Source organism: Phodopus roborovskii, unplaced genomic scaffold (assembly GCF_943737965.1).
Source record: "Phodopus roborovskii unplaced genomic scaffold, PHOROB, whole genome shotgun sequence".
In the NCBI taxonomy this organism is placed as follows: Eukaryota; Metazoa; Chordata; class Mammalia; order Rodentia; family Cricetidae; genus Phodopus; species Phodopus roborovskii.
Window position 1 is genome coordinate 38,712,101 of NW_026126410.1, and position 19,287 is coordinate 38,731,387.

The 19,287-nt window shown below is 39.7% G+C and overlaps 1 protein-coding gene across 1 annotated transcript in view; it reads left to right on the forward strand.

The window, feature by feature from the left end:
• Positions 1 to 2,741: 2,741 nt before the first annotated feature.
• The window catches only part of Ctnnd2 (catenin delta 2), a 791,514-nt gene continuing 774,968 nt past the window's right edge, over positions 2,742 to 19,287 (forward strand). The window contains exon 1 of the mRNA XM_051182606.1: positions 2,742 to 2,863. Within this exon, the coding sequence (XP_051038563.1) occupies positions 2,806 to 2,863 (58 nt within the window). The 5' untranslated portion in view covers positions 2,742 to 2,805. The remainder of the gene's footprint in view (positions 2,864 to 19,287) is intronic.

Here is a 19,287-nt window from a genome sequence, read left to right on the forward strand (position 1 = left end):
CTGAGTTCCTATCCCCTCACAAAAAGCCTGATGACCCCAAGCTCATACCTGTAACCCCAGAATTGTGGGGACCTGGAGATGGGATTTCTGGGGACTGCTGTCCTCCAGATTAACAAGTTTCAAATTCAATTGGAGTTGATATAGATGACACCCGAAAATGGCCACAAGTCTTTCCTCACAGTAATCAGGCTATGTCATTGTCATACCATCTTCAAAGTAGTACTCCCACTGGAGAATTGTTTCTGGAGAGGAGACTTAGGTCACGTGAGACCCGAGGTCAGCGGAATGATGGCACATTTCACTGTTGAGAACAGGCATTGCTCCATCTTCTGTTCATTCGTTCACCTGCTCAGTCTGTTCAACTTTTCTTTACATTTGTCTCAGCCTTTAACTCCGGGGAATAATAGAGGATATCTCAGATTTAATGCAAGTAATTTGACTTCATTGGATAATCTCTTGCAAACTGAATAGAAACCTCCCTGAGATTACTGAAGCTGGGACGGGCTCCTCCTCTTATTTTTGTGCTTTGTGTCACACTTATTTGTGTCTCAGAACATGGTCTTAGGAAGCTGTAGAGTGGAGAGTAAACCTCAGAGTGTGGGATCTTCAGGGTCAAGGGAGATGAGTACTGGGGTAATTATGAGAAGTATTTGCCCTGAATGTGACACTCATGAATGCTGCAGCACAGGGCCACAGGGGAAGAGCCTGATGGCCTGCCTTGCTTGACATATGGCACGGGTTTTGTTTTTCAACAAGACTTTTCATAGTGTGACTTTGCTTTCTAGATTTCGTACTCTGTGGACTAATAGCTATCTAACCGAGAGACATACAGAAAACTCAGCTGGACTTAGAGAAAGCTGCACAGGCTTTTTGGGGTCTGCGGGGGAGGAATGAAGTTTCCATTTTAGCATGGGAAAATGGGAAGACGAGAAGGAAAAAGTGTTGGAGGTGCAGAAGGCACAACTGGATAAGAAGAGACACTAGGGCGAGGAGGAGAAACAGACAGTTTTTAAAGTTCTAGATCCCACAAGGCCCTTCCTTGCAGGAAATTCACCTATGTGCCAGATTTGAAACCAGACTGAATTTGCGTAAGGAGAGAGTATCTCCAGGAAAACACCATCAAAACACGGGAGGTGGTGGATACAGGACAGACAATATGAAGAGAACCTCACAGTCTCCATGCGTTCTTTGCTTTGGAACCCTAGAATCTGCAAAAGCATCCATCCCCATCCATTAGCTCACACGGCTGTCTTGGTGCTCTCCCTAACACCCAGGCTTGTCTAGAACCCCTTGCTCGCTCTACAGATTGGCATATGCCCTGCCAGAATCTACTCTCCACACCTGCTCCAGCCTGGGTGCTGTGCGCTCCCCAGGATGCTCGCCCAACCTACTCAGCCTCCTCCTCCCCTCTCTGCTGCTGTTGCTGCCACCGCGAAAACCAGAAGTGGAATTCGCGTGGCGAAGCGCCGCGCTCTCTCTGCGGCACTGGGCATGCTCCGCACCCGGGGCAGCTTTCGGCGGCGCGGCGGACGCTCGCTCACTAGCCAGGCGCCAGAGTCGGCCGCCGCGGCTGAGCCAGAGGGTGAGCTGCGGCGCGCAGCGGGAGGAGCCTCGCTCTCGGCGGCGGCGGCACAGGTGGCGCGGGCCGCGCGCAGGGCGCAGCTCGGGAGCGCTCGGCGCCAGGCGCCAGGGCGGCCCAGGCTCGCGCCCGCGGCGGCAAGCGACCGAGCGGAGCGGCGGGCGCGGTGGCTCGGTAGCCCGGGCCGAGCCCGGGGAGCCCCGCGGAAGCCCGAGCAGCCCGCGGAGCCCGTGGAGTCGGGCAGGGGGCGCTACGCTCGCCGAGCTCGGAAGGGCGGCCGGGCCGGGCGCTGCGCACTCGCGTCGGGAGCCGCCTCTCGCCCGCCGCGCTCGCCCCTGCTCCCCGCCAGCATCACTTGTCCCGCGGCCGCGCTCCGACAACAAAAGCGGAGGATGCTGCAGCTGGGCAAGGTCAGGACCTTGCTCTGAAGCCGGGCGGCGGCGCGCACGCCTTTCCCCCGACTGAGGAGCTGTCTTTGGCGGCGGGTGCATGTTCGCCAGGAAGCAGTCGGGCGCCGCGCCGTTCGGTGAGTTGCCTTCGCTGAGCTGCTGGAGCCGGGCGCATCCTCCGGGCGTCGTCCTCTTGCTCACCGCCGGTGGGGGTTGGTCCTCCGCTGCCGGCCGGGCCAGGGGTGGTGGCGGTGGCTGTGGGGTGCTGTCTGCCCCTGGGGAGGATCGCGATCGCGCCGGGTCCCCTTTCGGAAGACGGCTTTGCCCCGAACGGGGTCCGGGGCCAGTGTCTTTCTTGGAGCGGTTACCAAGTGGCTTCTCCGCGTGCTCCCCTCCTTGCCGCCCCTCTCCCCCGGAGGACGCGTATATAGGGCAACACCGACTGCTCCCCGCCACCCTCCAGAGCTACCCGCTTGCTTTCATGACGTCCCTAATATAAGGGAGAAGAGGGGGTGGGGGTGGGGAAGACTTCCTTCCAGTCTTTTGCCCTTATGTTCAATGTCATTACGATGTTTGGCTAGAACAAAATGGAAAGACTTGGTCATATGTGTCCATGGCCATTTCTTCAGTCTCCCGCTGCTCGCCAGACCCAGACCCCTTTGGTCTATATTTAGCGTTTCCGAGGACGCATTTTCAGAGGGATTCACTGGCTTCTGGGGCTTCTCTGCCCTGACAATAGATAGCGAGGCTCTGGAAAGCGCTGCCTGTCAGCCAGGTTTGGCAAGGGTGCTTGTGCTTGGGAGATACGCGTAGCGATATTTGGGTGATTGGTAATTAATGGCTGAAAGCAAAGCTGCGTTTCGCTCTCCTCCTACCCGACCTTCCTCTTCTTCTGGTGTGTAATGTGTTTTCATCGATTGCTACTCAGCAGGTTTGAGCCACTGTGTTCAGAATAAAGTCGCCAGGAAGGAGGTGCAGCCTCCTTGGTTTGAGGTTGAGGGTCTGAAAACAGACTTGGGCTCTTAGGGGGTGTGCATCTCTGTATTTTCCACAAAGAGCCACTTATTTCCCAATGCCCAAAGTTGTGTATCACTGTAAACACGGTGGTAATGAAGGGTGTGGAAGAAGAGGGTAACGGGGTGGGGGGTGGGGGTGGGGGGAGGAAGCTATGCATACAAGGGGGTTTGTATCTCCCTTAGTTGAACTGATCTGATGTGCTTTATCTCTGCAAGGCTTTATAAATGTGCATGCATAATGTTCTCAAACAAATACGTTGGCTTAGAAAAGAGATCTATAACGAGCAAAAATCAGGCCTGATAAGCTTGATGGACTGTTCACTTTTAGGAACTGTGTGACTGATATGTTAAGATACTGGGAATTTTCTGCATTGACTTCCTTGAAAATGGGGGGGGGGTGCTGCCACTGCCCATGAGTTACCTCATTGTGCGCTCTTCTTCCACTGATGGTAGTTTAGTTGATGTCTGCTGGTGGGCACAAATCTACATAAATAGATGGCTTCCCAGCCACACCACTAAAAATCCCCTGATAGAATGTTTGATATGACTCCTTTTAGATTGTCAAAATAGATCTGTGCACGATTTGGGTATTCTATTTATGGAGAGTATGACCAATAGGGGCAAGAATCCTAGTGTATGGAATAGCTGCTTTCAACTACCGGATGCCGCTTCCTTTTAGTGTTTCTCTGTGCCAAACAGAATCCATTGTTAATGTTGAACAAGTATTCTTACTGGTGTGTAGGTCACAAGATCTCAGGGCTTGACTGAAGATGGTTATGTTCAGAATTAGTTGCTGAAATTTTGTAATTATACTAATAATAAATGAGTGTGGTGAGCGCTCTACCACCAGAGGCTACACTGTTCAAGTTAAGGGAGCACTGTGGTTCTTTTTTACTTTCACCTTTATTCACATTTCGGAAACTTTACAGGGGCATCCTAATCACACTGTTGCAGCCCTTGCATTATATTAATGTGAAATTTCTCTCAGAAGCGTGACTTGGATGAAGAGGGAATGCGTTTCTCCCTCCTTCCCTTTTCTGTCAAGTCTAGCGTTTCAGTTTCAACCATGATTCTTAGAGACTAATTGACACAGCTGCTGGGCATGGGAGAAACCTCCATGTAGTGTGCACGAGGCTTTTATGATAGTACCTAACTGAATGGGAGTTATAGCAAGTACGTGAGATTGTTGTTGTAATAAAATTGTCTCAGTCTTGTTGAACGAGGTTATTTAATTTTGTGTGTTTGTGCAGTTCTAAAACCCAGTTATTATAGTTGTCACTAGTGTTTGCATTGTTTGTACTAAAAGTCACACACAGTCAAATTACAGCATTACCAGCTACTTCACATCTTTCACAATACAATAGAAGTCATCAGTTCTTCCTTGCAGTTCAGTAGTTCATCACAGAGAGGGAAAAAATGAAAATCAAATAATATTAGTTGGAAAGGGCAGTTTGTAGTTTAGTTAAATATTTTCTAAGAATAATATCATTTTCATAATGGGCTGTAAAATTGAAAAATGAACTTAGACCATTCTCCAAGTATCTCTTCGTGCACATAATAAAATGTATACAACTCTTTATGCTGAGCACATATGTGGAACTGGTGGAGAGTTTTGCACAGTTCTCTTATATTTTGTCAGCTTCCTCTTATAAAGGAAAGCCATCACTTTTAAATTGGAAATGATTCATAATAATTTGTCTATAAAACCATACATTCTTTGTATGTATCAGTATATCTAGTTGTAACAAGCCAACTGAAAGCAAAATAGGAAACCTATCTCAGACTTCTCCAGAATGAATCCCTTGCTCCCTTCATTTTGAATAGAATATGGACACATCCTTCTTGTTGGTTTTCTTTTTTCATGAATGTTGCTGTCATTTTTAAAGAAAAGTGAGGCTTGCATTGCACTTGCTGGCATAATTTTCACTTTGAAAACATCCCACATAGTTGGCCATATTTAAGCTCAAATTCATACTATGAATAAAATCCAAGCATACACTGTTCAGATATTTTTTTAAGCCAGTAGTTTGGTTGAAGGTGTCACACAATGGGTTTCTGTTGACTAGCTTATGAGTAAATAATCTTTAAATCCAAATTCTCCCACTGGATTCCAAGAGGGTTGTCACTGACCATGTTCCAAAAGTGAAGTCCTTCATTGGCTTCATGAGGTATGTGCTATTGTGTGTCAAAAGTTAATTTCAGTGAAACAGTTCACAGTTTTTGTTGCTCGCTTCAAGTTTATCTGATTACATGCCAAAGTAGCAGATTTTTATATGACTATAAAATATTAAACATGTCATACATAAATAGTTTCCATAACATTGTCTGCCAATCCAGCCTACTGATTAATAAACTGCCTGGTTAGGTTTAATGAATCCAATTATGTTCACAAACAGTACCTCTAACACAGGAAACTCATAGAAATATTTTCTCATTTTGTGATTTTAGTCCATTAAATTATGACTCATAACAAAATATAGGATAATGATAACTCCAGTTCTTCATCTTTTAATCACATGACAGTTGAAGTGATTTCAAGGACTTTGTCTTAGTTAATTGATTTGTAGGACATGGTTCACTAACATTAGGATATAGAAGTTACATTCTGTATCAGTTATTTTTATTGACAAGTTACAATTAATGACCAAATAAATGAGACAGTGATTCCTAGAAACTTCTGTCTTACATGTGCATCCACCCATTTTCCTGTTTGCTGAATGCTAAACTTATAAGTTAACAGATATTTCATATGACAGTACATCCCAACATTTGAAATTGATACAACAACGACACATGGATAGTAGGGCATGACCCAGTTTTTCTGTATATGTATGATTTGCAGTAAAAGTTATTAGAAAAGTGAATTTAAAGAATGTAATGCTGTCTTGCATCTCTCCCAATGGATAGAACATTGGCTTTGAGTGAATGCCAACTCATGTATTTTAGCTGCTTGGCCCCGACGATTTATATGGTCATCAGGCCCAGATTATTTATCTGTAATATGGGTAAAGTAAGGTAGACTATCTCAAAATGTTGGTTAGAATGTAAAATATGTGACTAAATGACTTGTAAATTTATAGTTATCAAGATGTGTGCTATGAAATAGATTATTGACATTAAATGTTTCCCATCCTCTCTAAGATTAGACATTGTTGTAGTACTATTTTGTATACATACATCATTGTAATATTTTATTATGTAGGTTGACATGTCAAATGAAAAATGTTCTCCCTTGAAATGCATGTTTCCTTTTTTTAATTGAAATATATAACCATTAAGGTAGAGGAAATTAAGCTATATTTCCCAGTGCTATTTCTTTAAATGCTTGTCATATCTCAGTAATCAGAAATTTCAAGACTTTGATATTCTTTATTATTGTTATGTCAGCTTCTTGATAAAGATCAAATTTTCTACAATGATTAATGTACGGAGACTATTACAGACTGTTTAATCAGCATCACTCTGTGAGGTCAGATATTAAACAGCTGCTCAATTTAAAGACAGATAACTTTATCCTCAGCAGAAAACTCATTTTAAGGGAATAATAAAAGGAAACATAAGCAGCAAAAACTGTTCAGAAAGGAACTGGCATCCCTGTTTAGCTGATGTCAGTGGAAACAGAACTGAGAGTGTGCATTGGTGCCGTTTTGAAGATCAGTGGTCATTTTCACGCATTCCCTCATCCTAGGGATCTACAATGAAGACAGACATGGACTTCAGTTTCTCTGGGCTTGAGGGTGCCTTCCTCCTTTGGTATTGCTGAATTCTCCAAAGTTGATGCTGCTGTGACCTTGTGTAGCATAAATTTTATGGTCACTAGCTTTGACTGGTAGTAGGATTTGTTACAGAACGTGACCCCCATGACAGCAGACTAATTTATCTTCAGTGAAGGAAACATTTTGAATGGTTATTGATATTCAAATTTGTGTTTTGTTGTGAGAAGTGCCAGTTATGTTTTCAGAGTAAAGTACATCCTCTTGTGAGAGGCATTGCTGACTTTAGTTTTTGTTTGTTTGTTTTTGAGCAAAGTAGGTAAGCCAATTATATTTGGCTAAATCAATATAGGTATATGTGTGTCAAAATTTTCTACAAGTTTTGAGTGACATGAACACACTTCTTTCTGAAAGTGATAGTAGCATTAACTCTAGAAAGACTGTTGTCCATGTTATTAAGGTTAGTAAGTATGGTTATCCTCCAGAGGTAAGGGCTCGTATTTCCTCATTTGTATTGTTTTATTCATTTAATAATTGTGGTTACCACAACTGATATTAGAAATTAGATTTTAAAAATGTGTGTTGGTTAAAATACATTTTTGTAGCTGTTACATATAATTCTGTTGGTTCAGGAAACTCTTCATTTCTACTGAAATACCTCTTCTCGTTTACATGTGTACCATTATTACAAAATATATAGTTTGTCTGAAAATCATGAAATACACTGAAATGTTGATTACTGTTGTCTTTAAGGAGCCACATAAGTAACCCCTCTCTGATGTTCTGGGAAAGCTGGGAAATTAGAAGTGGAAAGATGAAGGAATCTCCTCAAGGGACCAAACATAGCTTTGTGTGACCACTGAGTCACATTCTAAGTCCTTGGTCCATCTTCTTTCTTCCTGCTGTTGGAGATTCAGCTGCATCTGAGCTGCTATAGACTAGACTTGGTCTCTGTCAACAGGGTTTTTTTTTTTTTTTCCCCAGAGGAAGAAGGAAGAAACAAGGTCACCGATTCCTGTGTTCTTCAGAGGTAGAGAGAGATAGTGGAAGTTTGGAAAGGGGCCGGAAGTGTTTCATTAATTAAGTTCCCTTCACCTGAAAGGAAGCATCAGAAGTAAAAAACAAGGGTTCCCTGTTGGCATGGTCTATATAGAATTATGCTTCAGAGAATTCAGGTCATTGAAGCACCCTCAGCATTTCATTTAGTAGCTGAGTTCTTTAAATATTTCATGCTGTTTTGTCACCATATGAGGAATCGTCAGGGCTACTGCCCTGCTCATTTGTAGTGAGGATGATCTAGGACTTTCTATTGAGTTATGAATGGAGAACTTGAAAGTAACTTTCTTTCTTACTCTCCACATTATTTTTTAACTAATTAATTGGATGGCTTTGTAAGCAAAAAAAAAAAAAAAAAAAAAAAAAAAAACATTGACCAGGAAAAGGTGTGTCACAGGCTAACTTCCCAAACCACGTATAAATGCTGACCCAAGATAGCTATTATCAAGAGTATATTTCACCTCAGTGGAGTTAGAGTCTGAATGGTGTTTAATGTCTCAGGGCTAATAGGAACAATCATGGGCAGAGTTAAGAAAAAAAATCATTAAAAAGAAATATGTTTTATGTGACTCTGAGCATGAATGTTCAATCTAAAAATTTTCACTTCTTATAATAAATTTTATTCTTTATCAGATATTTTATTTGGTCCTTCAAATATTATAGTAACATAGTAGTCATTATCTTCAACATAGAATTACTTAACTTCCAGAAAGAACAATTCTTCAACAGTAAACCAAATTCTCCAAATAAAAAAAGAGCTATAATCCAACCCTCTGCCTCCAAACCAAACCAAACCAAACCAAACCAAACCAAACAAAAGCCCTCATCGATACAGAGCATTGCTCTGGAGTCCTAAGGAGACTGATTGTGAATTATGTATATGTTGATATAGTGTCTTCCAAACAAGTTGTATCCTTTATATTTGACCACAGCAAAAGTAAAATTGTTTTCTCATAATGATGGCAGCAATTGTAATTATAAAAGCAATTTTCCTGTCATGTAGTTTGCTTCTTTTAAAAATATTAAGGTTAAACATTTCACCAGCTTGTATACTTTTCTTTGGGGAATCCCATATTCCTACCTTCTCCTTTTCTCTATTGCCCTTTAGTTATTTAAATTGTTTACTTGTAGTAATTATCTTTTCCTTATCTATGTCTTACAGCTATTTGCCTCGTTCCATTAACTTTTCTTTGTGGGGCATGGTTCTAAACCGTGACCGTTGGCTTTTATGAAAGAAAACATCATATAACTCAACTGATTTTGTGTCTTGGTGAGAAATAAAGCAATGGAGTGGCTGTTGAGAAGACACCTTAAAAGTTGGCCCCAGTGGAGCGGGTTGTTATTGTCATTGTAAGTCTAGGGGACATACGAATTCCTGCATTTTCCTTCATATTGTTTCATAGACTTCTGTCTGTCAGTTTCAAGTTCACTGGGGAAGTAGTTTGGCACTGATCTAAGGAGAAACACATTTTTTACTTACATTTATCATTTTCCTCCAGAGATGTGTGCCCTTTTCCCTGGATATACATAGTATACCTTTTACCAGAATTAGCCCATTTGGGAATTTATTTAGGTGGTGATTGGCACATAGTAAATATGCTAATCCTTACAACCCAGATATACAACTTTGCTTGTATTGTCTAAACCAGTTCATGAACCTTCATGAGGTTTTGTTGTTATTCCCTTTGGGTTAATTTTGAATACTGACCACTGTAACCTTACTGGAAAAAAAAAATATGTAGTTCCACAAGTTCAGTGATCTATGATGGCAGCATTGGGGACTTCTGTTCACCTTACCTATGGGCCTGTTTTGCCATTTGCTTATTGAAATGAAACTTTCCAGGGTTTGTGGACGTGATAAGGTAATTAATGTGAAAACTATGGGAAACATTTAAGATCAAAATAGGTTATTTTTGAACTCCCGGTGTTCTCCAAATATGGTAATTTTTATGAGTTGGGATAATAGTATTTTTTTGCCTGTATAATAGTGTTTGAGCTCCATTACAAAAACAATTACAACATTCCCACTTCATTAATGACTTTAATGATTGCTGTATGGGAGAACATTGGGTATTGCACAAAGGAAGGAACCTCAATGTTAATATACTTGTTAGTTCTTTATACTACTTCAAAAATTTGAAGTTATGTTAAATTGAATCAAGAATTTTGGTACTCTCAAAGGGGATAGCATAAATCCTCAATGTTCCTCAGCTGTGAAATCTGTCAAGCTATCTCTAGAAGTTTTCTCTCCCAGAGGGTTGCTATGTCTGGTGCCAATGAGACTTTATCAGAACAGTTTTAGAAGTGTGAACTGTGTTTTGGCTTCTTATTTTTAAAGTATATTTCTTTAAAAAATACTTTGAATAGAATTGCAGAGATTATTATCACTCTAGTGGTAGACTATCAATTGGAAGAAGTCACAAAACCTTAATTTGTTGTGCATTTTCCAAATCTTTGAAGGAAATAAGGAAGGGGCATTATTATTCCCTGCTGAGTATTATTACTTAGCAAGTGGCAAGATTTTAAGGATTGGAGAGAACATGTTTTTGTTGATGTTTATTTCAGGCATATTGATCTATTTCCCTTATAAATCTGAAGTCCATTCTGCAACTCAGGTGCATAATTTGTAGATAATTTGTAGAATGACACCATTTTGCCCGCTTGAGAACTTAGAACTGTACAAGGGGTGATCGTACCTTGCACTTGTGGATACTAGATAGAAAGGAAGGAGTGGAAAGATAGTTTGTGTAATTGACAGGAGACACCCCTTGCTCAGTAGGTTTATATATGGACACACCAGACTAGGTGTGTTTTGGCGAATGCTGAGCTTGGTGCTTGGGTAAAAAGGGAAGACATTTTAAGAACTGTCAAAGAATGAATGAACAGCTTAAAGCATGTTCACTAAACTTGACAGAATTAAGCTTTAGGTAAGTAAGAAGCCCCCAGAGGAGCAAACAACATGTTCTGGGTGTGTCCCTTCAGAGCAAAGAAAGACTATCTCCCCTTCTAGATGAGGGGTTATTTTTCTACTTGAAAGGTTACAACTTTCCGGTTCTAAATTAGTTTTTAAAAATGTAGATGTTGGTACAACCTTATTTTCTATCAGGTCTCTGACTTACTTTCTTTCCTCTGTGTATACTCTCTCTTAAAATATACTAGCCACAGGGCCTCTTAGCATTGTGTACATACTCTCTGCTTCCCACAGTGTAGCAAGATAAATTTACCTGTCTTTCCTGTAGCCTGACAAACTGTCTTATACAGTATCCCGGTTTGTACACAGAAGATGGCAGCCTAAAAGCACTGGATTTCTTTAAACAGGGTGTTGGAGGAAATAAAAACTAAGTCATTTTTGAGCTTTCATAGCACATTAGTTTTTACATGTATATGCTCATATTCTCTCAATTGAAAATGATACATTTTATTTTAAAGCAACATATCTGATATCGCTAGTCAGTTTTGTTGTGCTCATGGCTCTTCAGAACACCCTTCAGTGACATCTACTTGATTGTAAATAGCAGGAAGTAATCTCAGGCATTTCTCATTGTAGCTTTTCAGGTGGGCTCTGATCCAAAGAAGATGCTAAGCTATGGTCACACACTCTCTCAGTATCCTTCATGCTCACTCAATTCTATTTATTGCACATCACTCTTTATTTTTCTTCTTAGTATTTAGAAAAAAAACTAGTATACTCTACCAGTTTATTAAGGTTCAACATGGTAATGAGGATGCTCACATACTGTAGGAGTGATTTCAATTTTACTGCTGAATAGCAGAGTGTTGCTACCTATGTGTTTATTGCTGATATGTCTTTGAGAGTGGATTCAACAGGTCATTTAGAAAGAATAAGCATGCTTCTATGTTTCTTACAAGACATCAGGAAGGTAACCCAAGATGAGATAATCATTCTGGACTTTGCATATCCTGCTCAACAGTTTCTAGTGGAACTACCAGCATGTGGGAACTCTCATAATCCTGTCTGGAAGCAAGCTATACATGTATACTGGTTTTTAAATATGGGGACACAATAGGGTTCCAGGTGTTGCAGTGTGTGGCTGTTGGGTACCAGAATACTAGATGAATGGCAGGGAACATATAGCATTTTAACAAAGTATCTATTGATTACATTACAAATTGAGTAGAATACTGAATGGCATTAGTTATACCTGATTCAAGACCTAAGAATATACCATGTCTCTATTTTGTGGGTATTCCTCACTGGCTTCGGGGAAACTCCATTAATCAGAATACAAAAAGACTCTTGGTAAGCTTAGGCAGTGGTCAAAACAAGATAGCAAAGAGCGTCAGGACAGACAATAGACTTCTTTTCATGTTTTCTAGAAGTTGGGAAATTCTGCATACTTGGTTGCTGGTAAGGACCACTCTTCCTAGTTCCAGATACTCCCATCTAGCTGTCTCTTCCTTCACATGGTCATTTGCCATCTGACCTTTCCTGGGAGGTATTTATATCCACCCCCATGACAGAATGAATGAGTGATTTCATCTAAGACAAGCTTAGCAAATCAATGTGTTTACTTAATAGAAGTATCTCTGACTCTTAGGCACCTGCTTCACTGAAAAATCCACCCCAGCACAGATGAATGACTAATAGAAGATGTATTAACAGAATCCCCATACAATTTTCAGGTAGTTACCTCATTGAAGAGTTTTATCTTTATTCTGTAAACCATAGGAAGGACTTTGTGAATCTTATGTTTTCTTATGAGCCCTGCCAATTTATCTCTGTTCATGTTTCACTCTGGAGAAGCAGCTATACACTCATGTTCTAGATTTGTCTTCACCCTACATTTTGCAAGGTTGGTGATTCCATAAGATCCTATTTCTGTGACTTCATGTTACCCTGCTTACCCTCAAAAGACCTCAATCCAACCATTTCCAGAGCTAGAGCTTCATCAGATGCATTCCTGCTGGGATGAGCAAGTGTTTCAGACATTTACTACAGGAAAAAGCCAGTGAGGTCTCCAATGTCAAGAAGGTCAACCATAATAAGTTTTCTATTTAATACTGAATAATTTCCTGAATGATTGAGAATGTTCAATAGATAATATTAGCAATTCTTGAAGTAAAATAAAATTATTCTTCAGGTCTTCTTAAATATTTGGCTTTGATTCATAAGCGACAGATGGTGATGTGAATCATGCTAGACACACATGTGTGTTTTTAAGTCTTTGCAAATCTATTTTTGCATGTATTGTTCAAAATTAGATGGGTGCTACTCATCTTGGTTCAACTTGCTGCATCTCCTTGCTTGAATTCTTAATGCTGGTCCAGTTACCCCACAACACACACACACACACACACACACACACACACACACACACAGATTTTGACTGTAGATTCCTGAGAGCAGGAACACTCCTTTGCCCTGTTTCCCTCCAGTACATTATTCCCACAGCTTCGAGAAGGCTTACATCTTGCTTTTGCTTATGATACCTGTAAAGATGGTGAGGGAAAGGACCAAATCTTATGATTGTTACATCTTCTCCAACAATCAGTGTCCTTAATTTATTCAGTTTCAGCTCCTTTGATCATCTTTCGGTCTTTTCTAGGCTAACATAGACATTTTTCTAGTAAAAAGCCCTTCCTCCCAATTTTATCACCTTAATAATATGTGCGTGAAGCAAAACTCATCTCATCTACAAATTAGTTTGCATCCTTGAGGGTTGATGGTTATGATATTTTAAAGGAAGCATAGGTGGATGTTGCACTGCACTCTGCGAACATTAATGCATGCCTGGCTTCTAGGCAGATGCCTTGTGAAGGATACATTTTTTAAACATTATCATCATTCAAGCCTGCGTTAAGTTCATTTTGAAAGCAGAGGAGTCAGAAGACAGATAAACCAACAGTAGATGGCTATCACAGATCAATATGGCTGATAGTGAGCAAGAGTTGACTGCGTTTCCATAAATAGGTCTTTCGCAGTGCCTACCCTAGTAACCTAGCTGCCTTATATTTCTTGGTATCATCAAACACAGCAGGTTGTTTCTCAAAGGTAGATTATCTCATTATAAATTCAAATATCCAGAATATTTTGCTGCAGAATAACACTAAGCATACTTTTGGAATCTAACCAACTTTGTATTTTCATGGGAAAGTTAAAATGTTACCTGGAAGAAAGTTGTATGTTGGGAAATACATGGGAGATGCTGATTTGTGTATAATCTTGGAGACCATCCTTCTAAGAACATTTTTTAAGGATAAGTATAGATGAGTAATAGTAACATTAGAAATGATTAGCACATTTAATAATCAAGAGTAGATTTGTTTTCCCAAAGTATGTATTTACTGTCAGATGTAAATTTCTATTCACTAGAATATTGAAACTGAAAAGTAAATTATTTCAAACTCTACCAGTGTCCAAATGTTGATGCTGGAATAAAACCTTGATTGTTTCATGTGGAACACACTGTATTGACTTTCAAAAGGGATACATTTTAGTGTGTGTGGGTTATTAACAGTTTTGAAATACTGAAATGTAATAAAAATGTTAGGTCCCAACAATATGATTTCAAGAGTAGAATTTCGATTTCAGTAGTTTCTTGGATACTATTGTTTTTTTCCTCACATTTGTGACTCATAATTAATTTATTTGCTGTTATAAACATTCATATCTGTTGTTTGGAATTTCTTGCCACAAAACCTCCCTGCCTAATTAAATTTCCTGTGCCTTAACTTTCACATTTAAACTGTATTATTGTCAAATGTGCCACCATACTGGGGATTATCCTTCTGACTTTGGAAGTGTATTTTAAGGTAGTTTTCTTGTGAGATTGTATTTTTTTGGCTGTCCACTCAAAAAGCTTTGCAGTGGTTCCATGTTTGTGAATCTTATGCTTTTGGATACTTCACTCTGTTAATTTTTCCTTAAAACACTTGACTCAGTTTAATTCTAAGAGAGGGCACTAGTGTTCAGGACTTAGTGTAGGTTCTCAGTGGCTTTGCTGAGAAGCTGGTCACCTCAGGGCAGGTGAAATTCTGGCTATCCTTACTTTCATGTGCACTGTTGACATTCTGTGTGCTATTTCAGATTTTGGCTTTGAGTCTCACAGAAAGGGAGAAAAGGAATATTCACCTGACTATTTGCCAAATGTGTCCCATGCCTTGAAAATGTTCCTCTTTATATCATTCTGAAGATGTGAAAAATACACACTGACCAGTATTATCACAGTGTTTCTGAGAATATTAGATGGGACCAAGAGAATGTCTGCTGTGTTTTTTTTTTCCTCCCTTTAATTCTTTTCCTCTTTCTGTTCTTGAAATAGGATCTCACTTTATAGATCAGTTAATTTGCAATTCACTATGTAGCCCAAGCTAGCCTTAAATTTTACATATTCTTCATTAACCTTTCTAGTGCTGAAATCATCATGTGAGATACAATGCTTTTACACCCATCTTTTGTCTAAATAATAATAATAATAATAGTAATAATTTCAATCTAATCATCATTTCCCCCTTAATCGAGGAACTAATTAATCATTTAAATACAATGTTTATTTTTTTCTTCGCTGAAATTTGCCACTTGGTGGCTTACCAAGTAAGACACTCCTGTGTTTTCAAAATACTATGGGAGATGTGCCAACTGCTAGGTCACAGGGGACCTCATGATTGGATTAAGATTGGTGTGGCTGAAAAGAATTAGCTGAAGTCCCCAAGCAATGCAAGAATCTTTGGGCTGTGTGTGTGTGTCACTCTCTCATAGGCAATCTTTCTTATCTTCAACAACAGTTTTGCCTTTCCTGGGGTTTTATACCCATCTGTAATGTATGTTTGGTCTTTAATCCCCAGAGAACTCAATTGAAATAGCATTGTAATATGCTAGTACTTTTCAAGGAAATTTTAATTTCTGAGCTATACCTATTATTAAAAAATTATCCTTCTTTCATATATTGCATCCTGACTGACGTTTCTCCACTTCCCTTCCTCACCTCCCCTCTCTCCCAGGTCCATTTCTCCTCCATTCCCTTCACAAATGAGCAGGCCTCCCATGGATATCAACCCAAGACAGCATCACAAGATAAAGCAAGACTAGGTACAAATCAAGTAGGAGGAAAGCAGTTCCAGGAGTAGGCAAAACAATCAGAGATAACCTCGATCCCATAGTTAGGAGTCCCACAAAAACACCAAGCTATATCACCATAAAGTATATGCAGAGGATCGAGATCAGACCCTGAGTTTTATGGTGTAAATATTTGCAAGTAAAAATGTTTAATAAACATTTGAAAAGAAATTGTAATTTATATAAGGTACTATTCACTTTAAAATACCTTTTTTTGGTCAGTGAGTCACTAGAACCATGGTGAAGGAGAGAACCCCTGAAAGGGGTATGTGTGTGTGAGTGTGTGAGTGTGTGTGTGTGTGTGTGTGTGCATGCAGATATACATACACAGGAATACATAATATAAAAGTTTTATTATTATATATGTTGTCATATATAATATACAATATTATATATTATAGGAAAATGAATCCTGTCCAAGAGTTCATTGTACTTTGGATATTTTGTTGATGTGGTGTTCTGCATCCAAGGACTCAACATGCACCAAATAAAAATAAATAAATACTAGTATGTATAATGAGTACACACAGGGTTGTTTTCATTGTTTCTGTTTCCCAAAAATTACTGTGTGACAGCTGATCACATAGTGTTTGTACTGTTTGCAATGTTGTGGTATTGAGAGCTGATGTAAACCAGAAGAGCATGCCCATAGGTCATACAGACATTGCATTGGTTTCCCTAAAGGGCTTGAATATCCAAGTACCATGGCAAGGGCTGGAACCAGTATACTAGAGATAGTGAAGGATCACTGTACTGAGTTGTGTAGTCTAAGATGTGAGCAAACAATTTCTAAAATTGTCAGTAACAATGATGCAGAGAGTAGCACTTGATCTTTGTGGGTTCCTGTGATGCTAATGGCATCAGTCTCCTGTGGGAAGCATTCCATGTGTCATAGGAACAATGCTGTTAGAATTGTTAAGGTCCTCAAAACAAGGGAAGTTTTAGCTGGATAGTTTAAAGTCCTGAATTCAGGAGTTACTTCTTTAGAGAGTGCACTTCTAGACACAAAACCACACCAGGTTTCAGAAATTTTCTGCTTAAAGCAGAGCCTTAGATTTTGTGCAGAACTAAGAAAAAAATGTCAAATGGCACAGAATAGTATGTGAATCATGATTGAGAATCAATATTATGATAATGTGCTCAAATAAAGTAGCAGCACATTCCAAAGCAATCTCGTTAGCTTTCAAGAATTACTATTTCCAGACATCAAGAAAATCAAGACCCATTTTTTAAAAGAATATAATAAAGGACTTTGGTGTTCATGTGTGCCTGTGTGTATATTAAGCAAATACTTGCGTGTATTTGGGTGATAGATAGGTTGATTTGTGTGTTGATTTTTATTTTGTTCTATTTTTCATGTATTTATATCTACATGTGTGTGTTCCTGAGTGAGTTTTATGTGTATCACGTGCATTCAGGAGCCAGACAAGAAGATCTTAGATCCTCTGCAACTGGGATTTCAAGACCCTGAGTTACAAGAGGTTGTGAGGTTGGGTGCAGGCAACCAAACTATGTTCTTTACAAGAGCAGTGAGTACTGTTAGCTGTTGAGCCATCTTCCAGCCCTGTTGATTTGACAATTTTGTCTTCATTTGGTAGAAGCAATGGATCATCACCAGGATGCTCATTTTCAGTCTCCTTCCCTCCTTCTTCCTTGCTGCCCTCAACCCGCATCTTACTTGCCTGTCACCCGAACCTCAACGGTGTTAGTTCAGCAGTCATGTTTCAGTGCTCCACTTGGCATCTACCTCACCCTCCCTCTTCATGCTGGCATGGTCTCCATGGCAACCCCAGGCTGCTCCACAGGCAGCTGGCCATGCAGGATGGCTGAAGCTGGCTGGCAGAAGCGATCAAAGAGCGAGGAGGCCTTGAAGAGCCCCAGGAAAAGCTTCTGGTGTAATTGCAGAGACAGAAATGAAAAATGTTATTAATCTGCGATATTCAGGGTAGCGGTGAAAGTCCCATGAGGACCAATCTTCCACCTGCACATTGCAAATGCCAGTATTCCCAAGTCCCCATGCTTTTTCCATGGGTGTGTTTACTCTGTTGGTAGGTGCAAAAAATATGGGCAGACAGATTGACCACTGAGCAAGGGCTAGTATCTGCATTGGGCAGTCGTGAAGGGCTTTAATAAAATACTAGGAACAGTGATGGCACCAGATCCCAACGCCACTGCATTTTATGATGCAGATTTCAGGTTAGTAGTCTAGAAATTAGTTTTATTCACTTCCTTAATTTAGATGTGCTAGAGTACATTGATTCATTTGTACTTAATGTGAGGTCTGAACTGCAGACCACTATCAAACATTTACTGGTCATATGTCCTTTAAGAATTGATCAGTCCTGAAGGTATGAGGCAAGCTGCAGAGTAAGCTCTGCTTATGCCTTGGGTTCCTCTGAACCTTGCTTGGCTTGATTGACCTTTCTACAGGGAGTCCATCCCAGAGACAAGCTATCAGATGTTTACAAGACATAGCACAAAGTGGATAAGAGTGAGATCAAAGAGCAGGGAGGAGACCTGCTTGGGGAACCACGTCCAAAGTAAATGTGTAACAGTTACATTACAGCTTAAAATACCTTCCATGCACACGTGTTGCTCTGTGCTTCCTAATGCCCAGTGCTGTTGTTTTTCAACACAAAGTGAAATACTGTTCAGAAAACATATAATTATATCTTTAATCCTCTCTCTCTCACTGCTTCTAAAAAATTCCTTTTTTGCATATATGTGTGTGCAACTTAAGTATTCTACACTGAACTTTTAGAATGATAAAGAGGGACTAGAAGGTAATTGTTTAATATTTTTCTTTCCTTATAAGACTGAGTTATCAGAAAATATTAATAATTTTGCTCAGTACTCTGTGGTGCTTACATATTTTTAGTTATTTTGTGAATGATGTGTAAATACCACATATGTGTAAAATAATATATAAAATGTATATGGAATTTGTATATAATTTATAGCTGAATTTACTTTCACTTGTAGTATGGAGATTTTCCTGATGTAAAATAAACTATATCCATTCATCATTTCATGGTTTGGTGATGTTATTTATCTTATAGATAATTGATATTTTCAAACATATGTTATGGATGTGATCCTGTCAATAATGGAGAGCATTACTGAGTGAGGAATGTTTTTTCCATGCCTGTTTTCAAACTCTAGGATAGTGACTCGGAATAAAAGCTGCACAATAGATAACTACAGCAAGCAGAGCATCTCTGAGGATATTCAAATATTGATAATAACGATAACTGAAAAATATGTCTTCAATTCCAGAAACCTTTCTTAAGAGTTAAATCTGATTTTTCAATGATAGTTCAAAAGTTTTAAAAGTCGGTTGACTTATAGAGACCACATATCTTACTTTCTGTTAATAAGCAAGTATAACTAAAAGAACATATCTACCCAATAGCAACATTTGGTAGTATTTAATGCACACACTGGAAAAGAAAAGCAT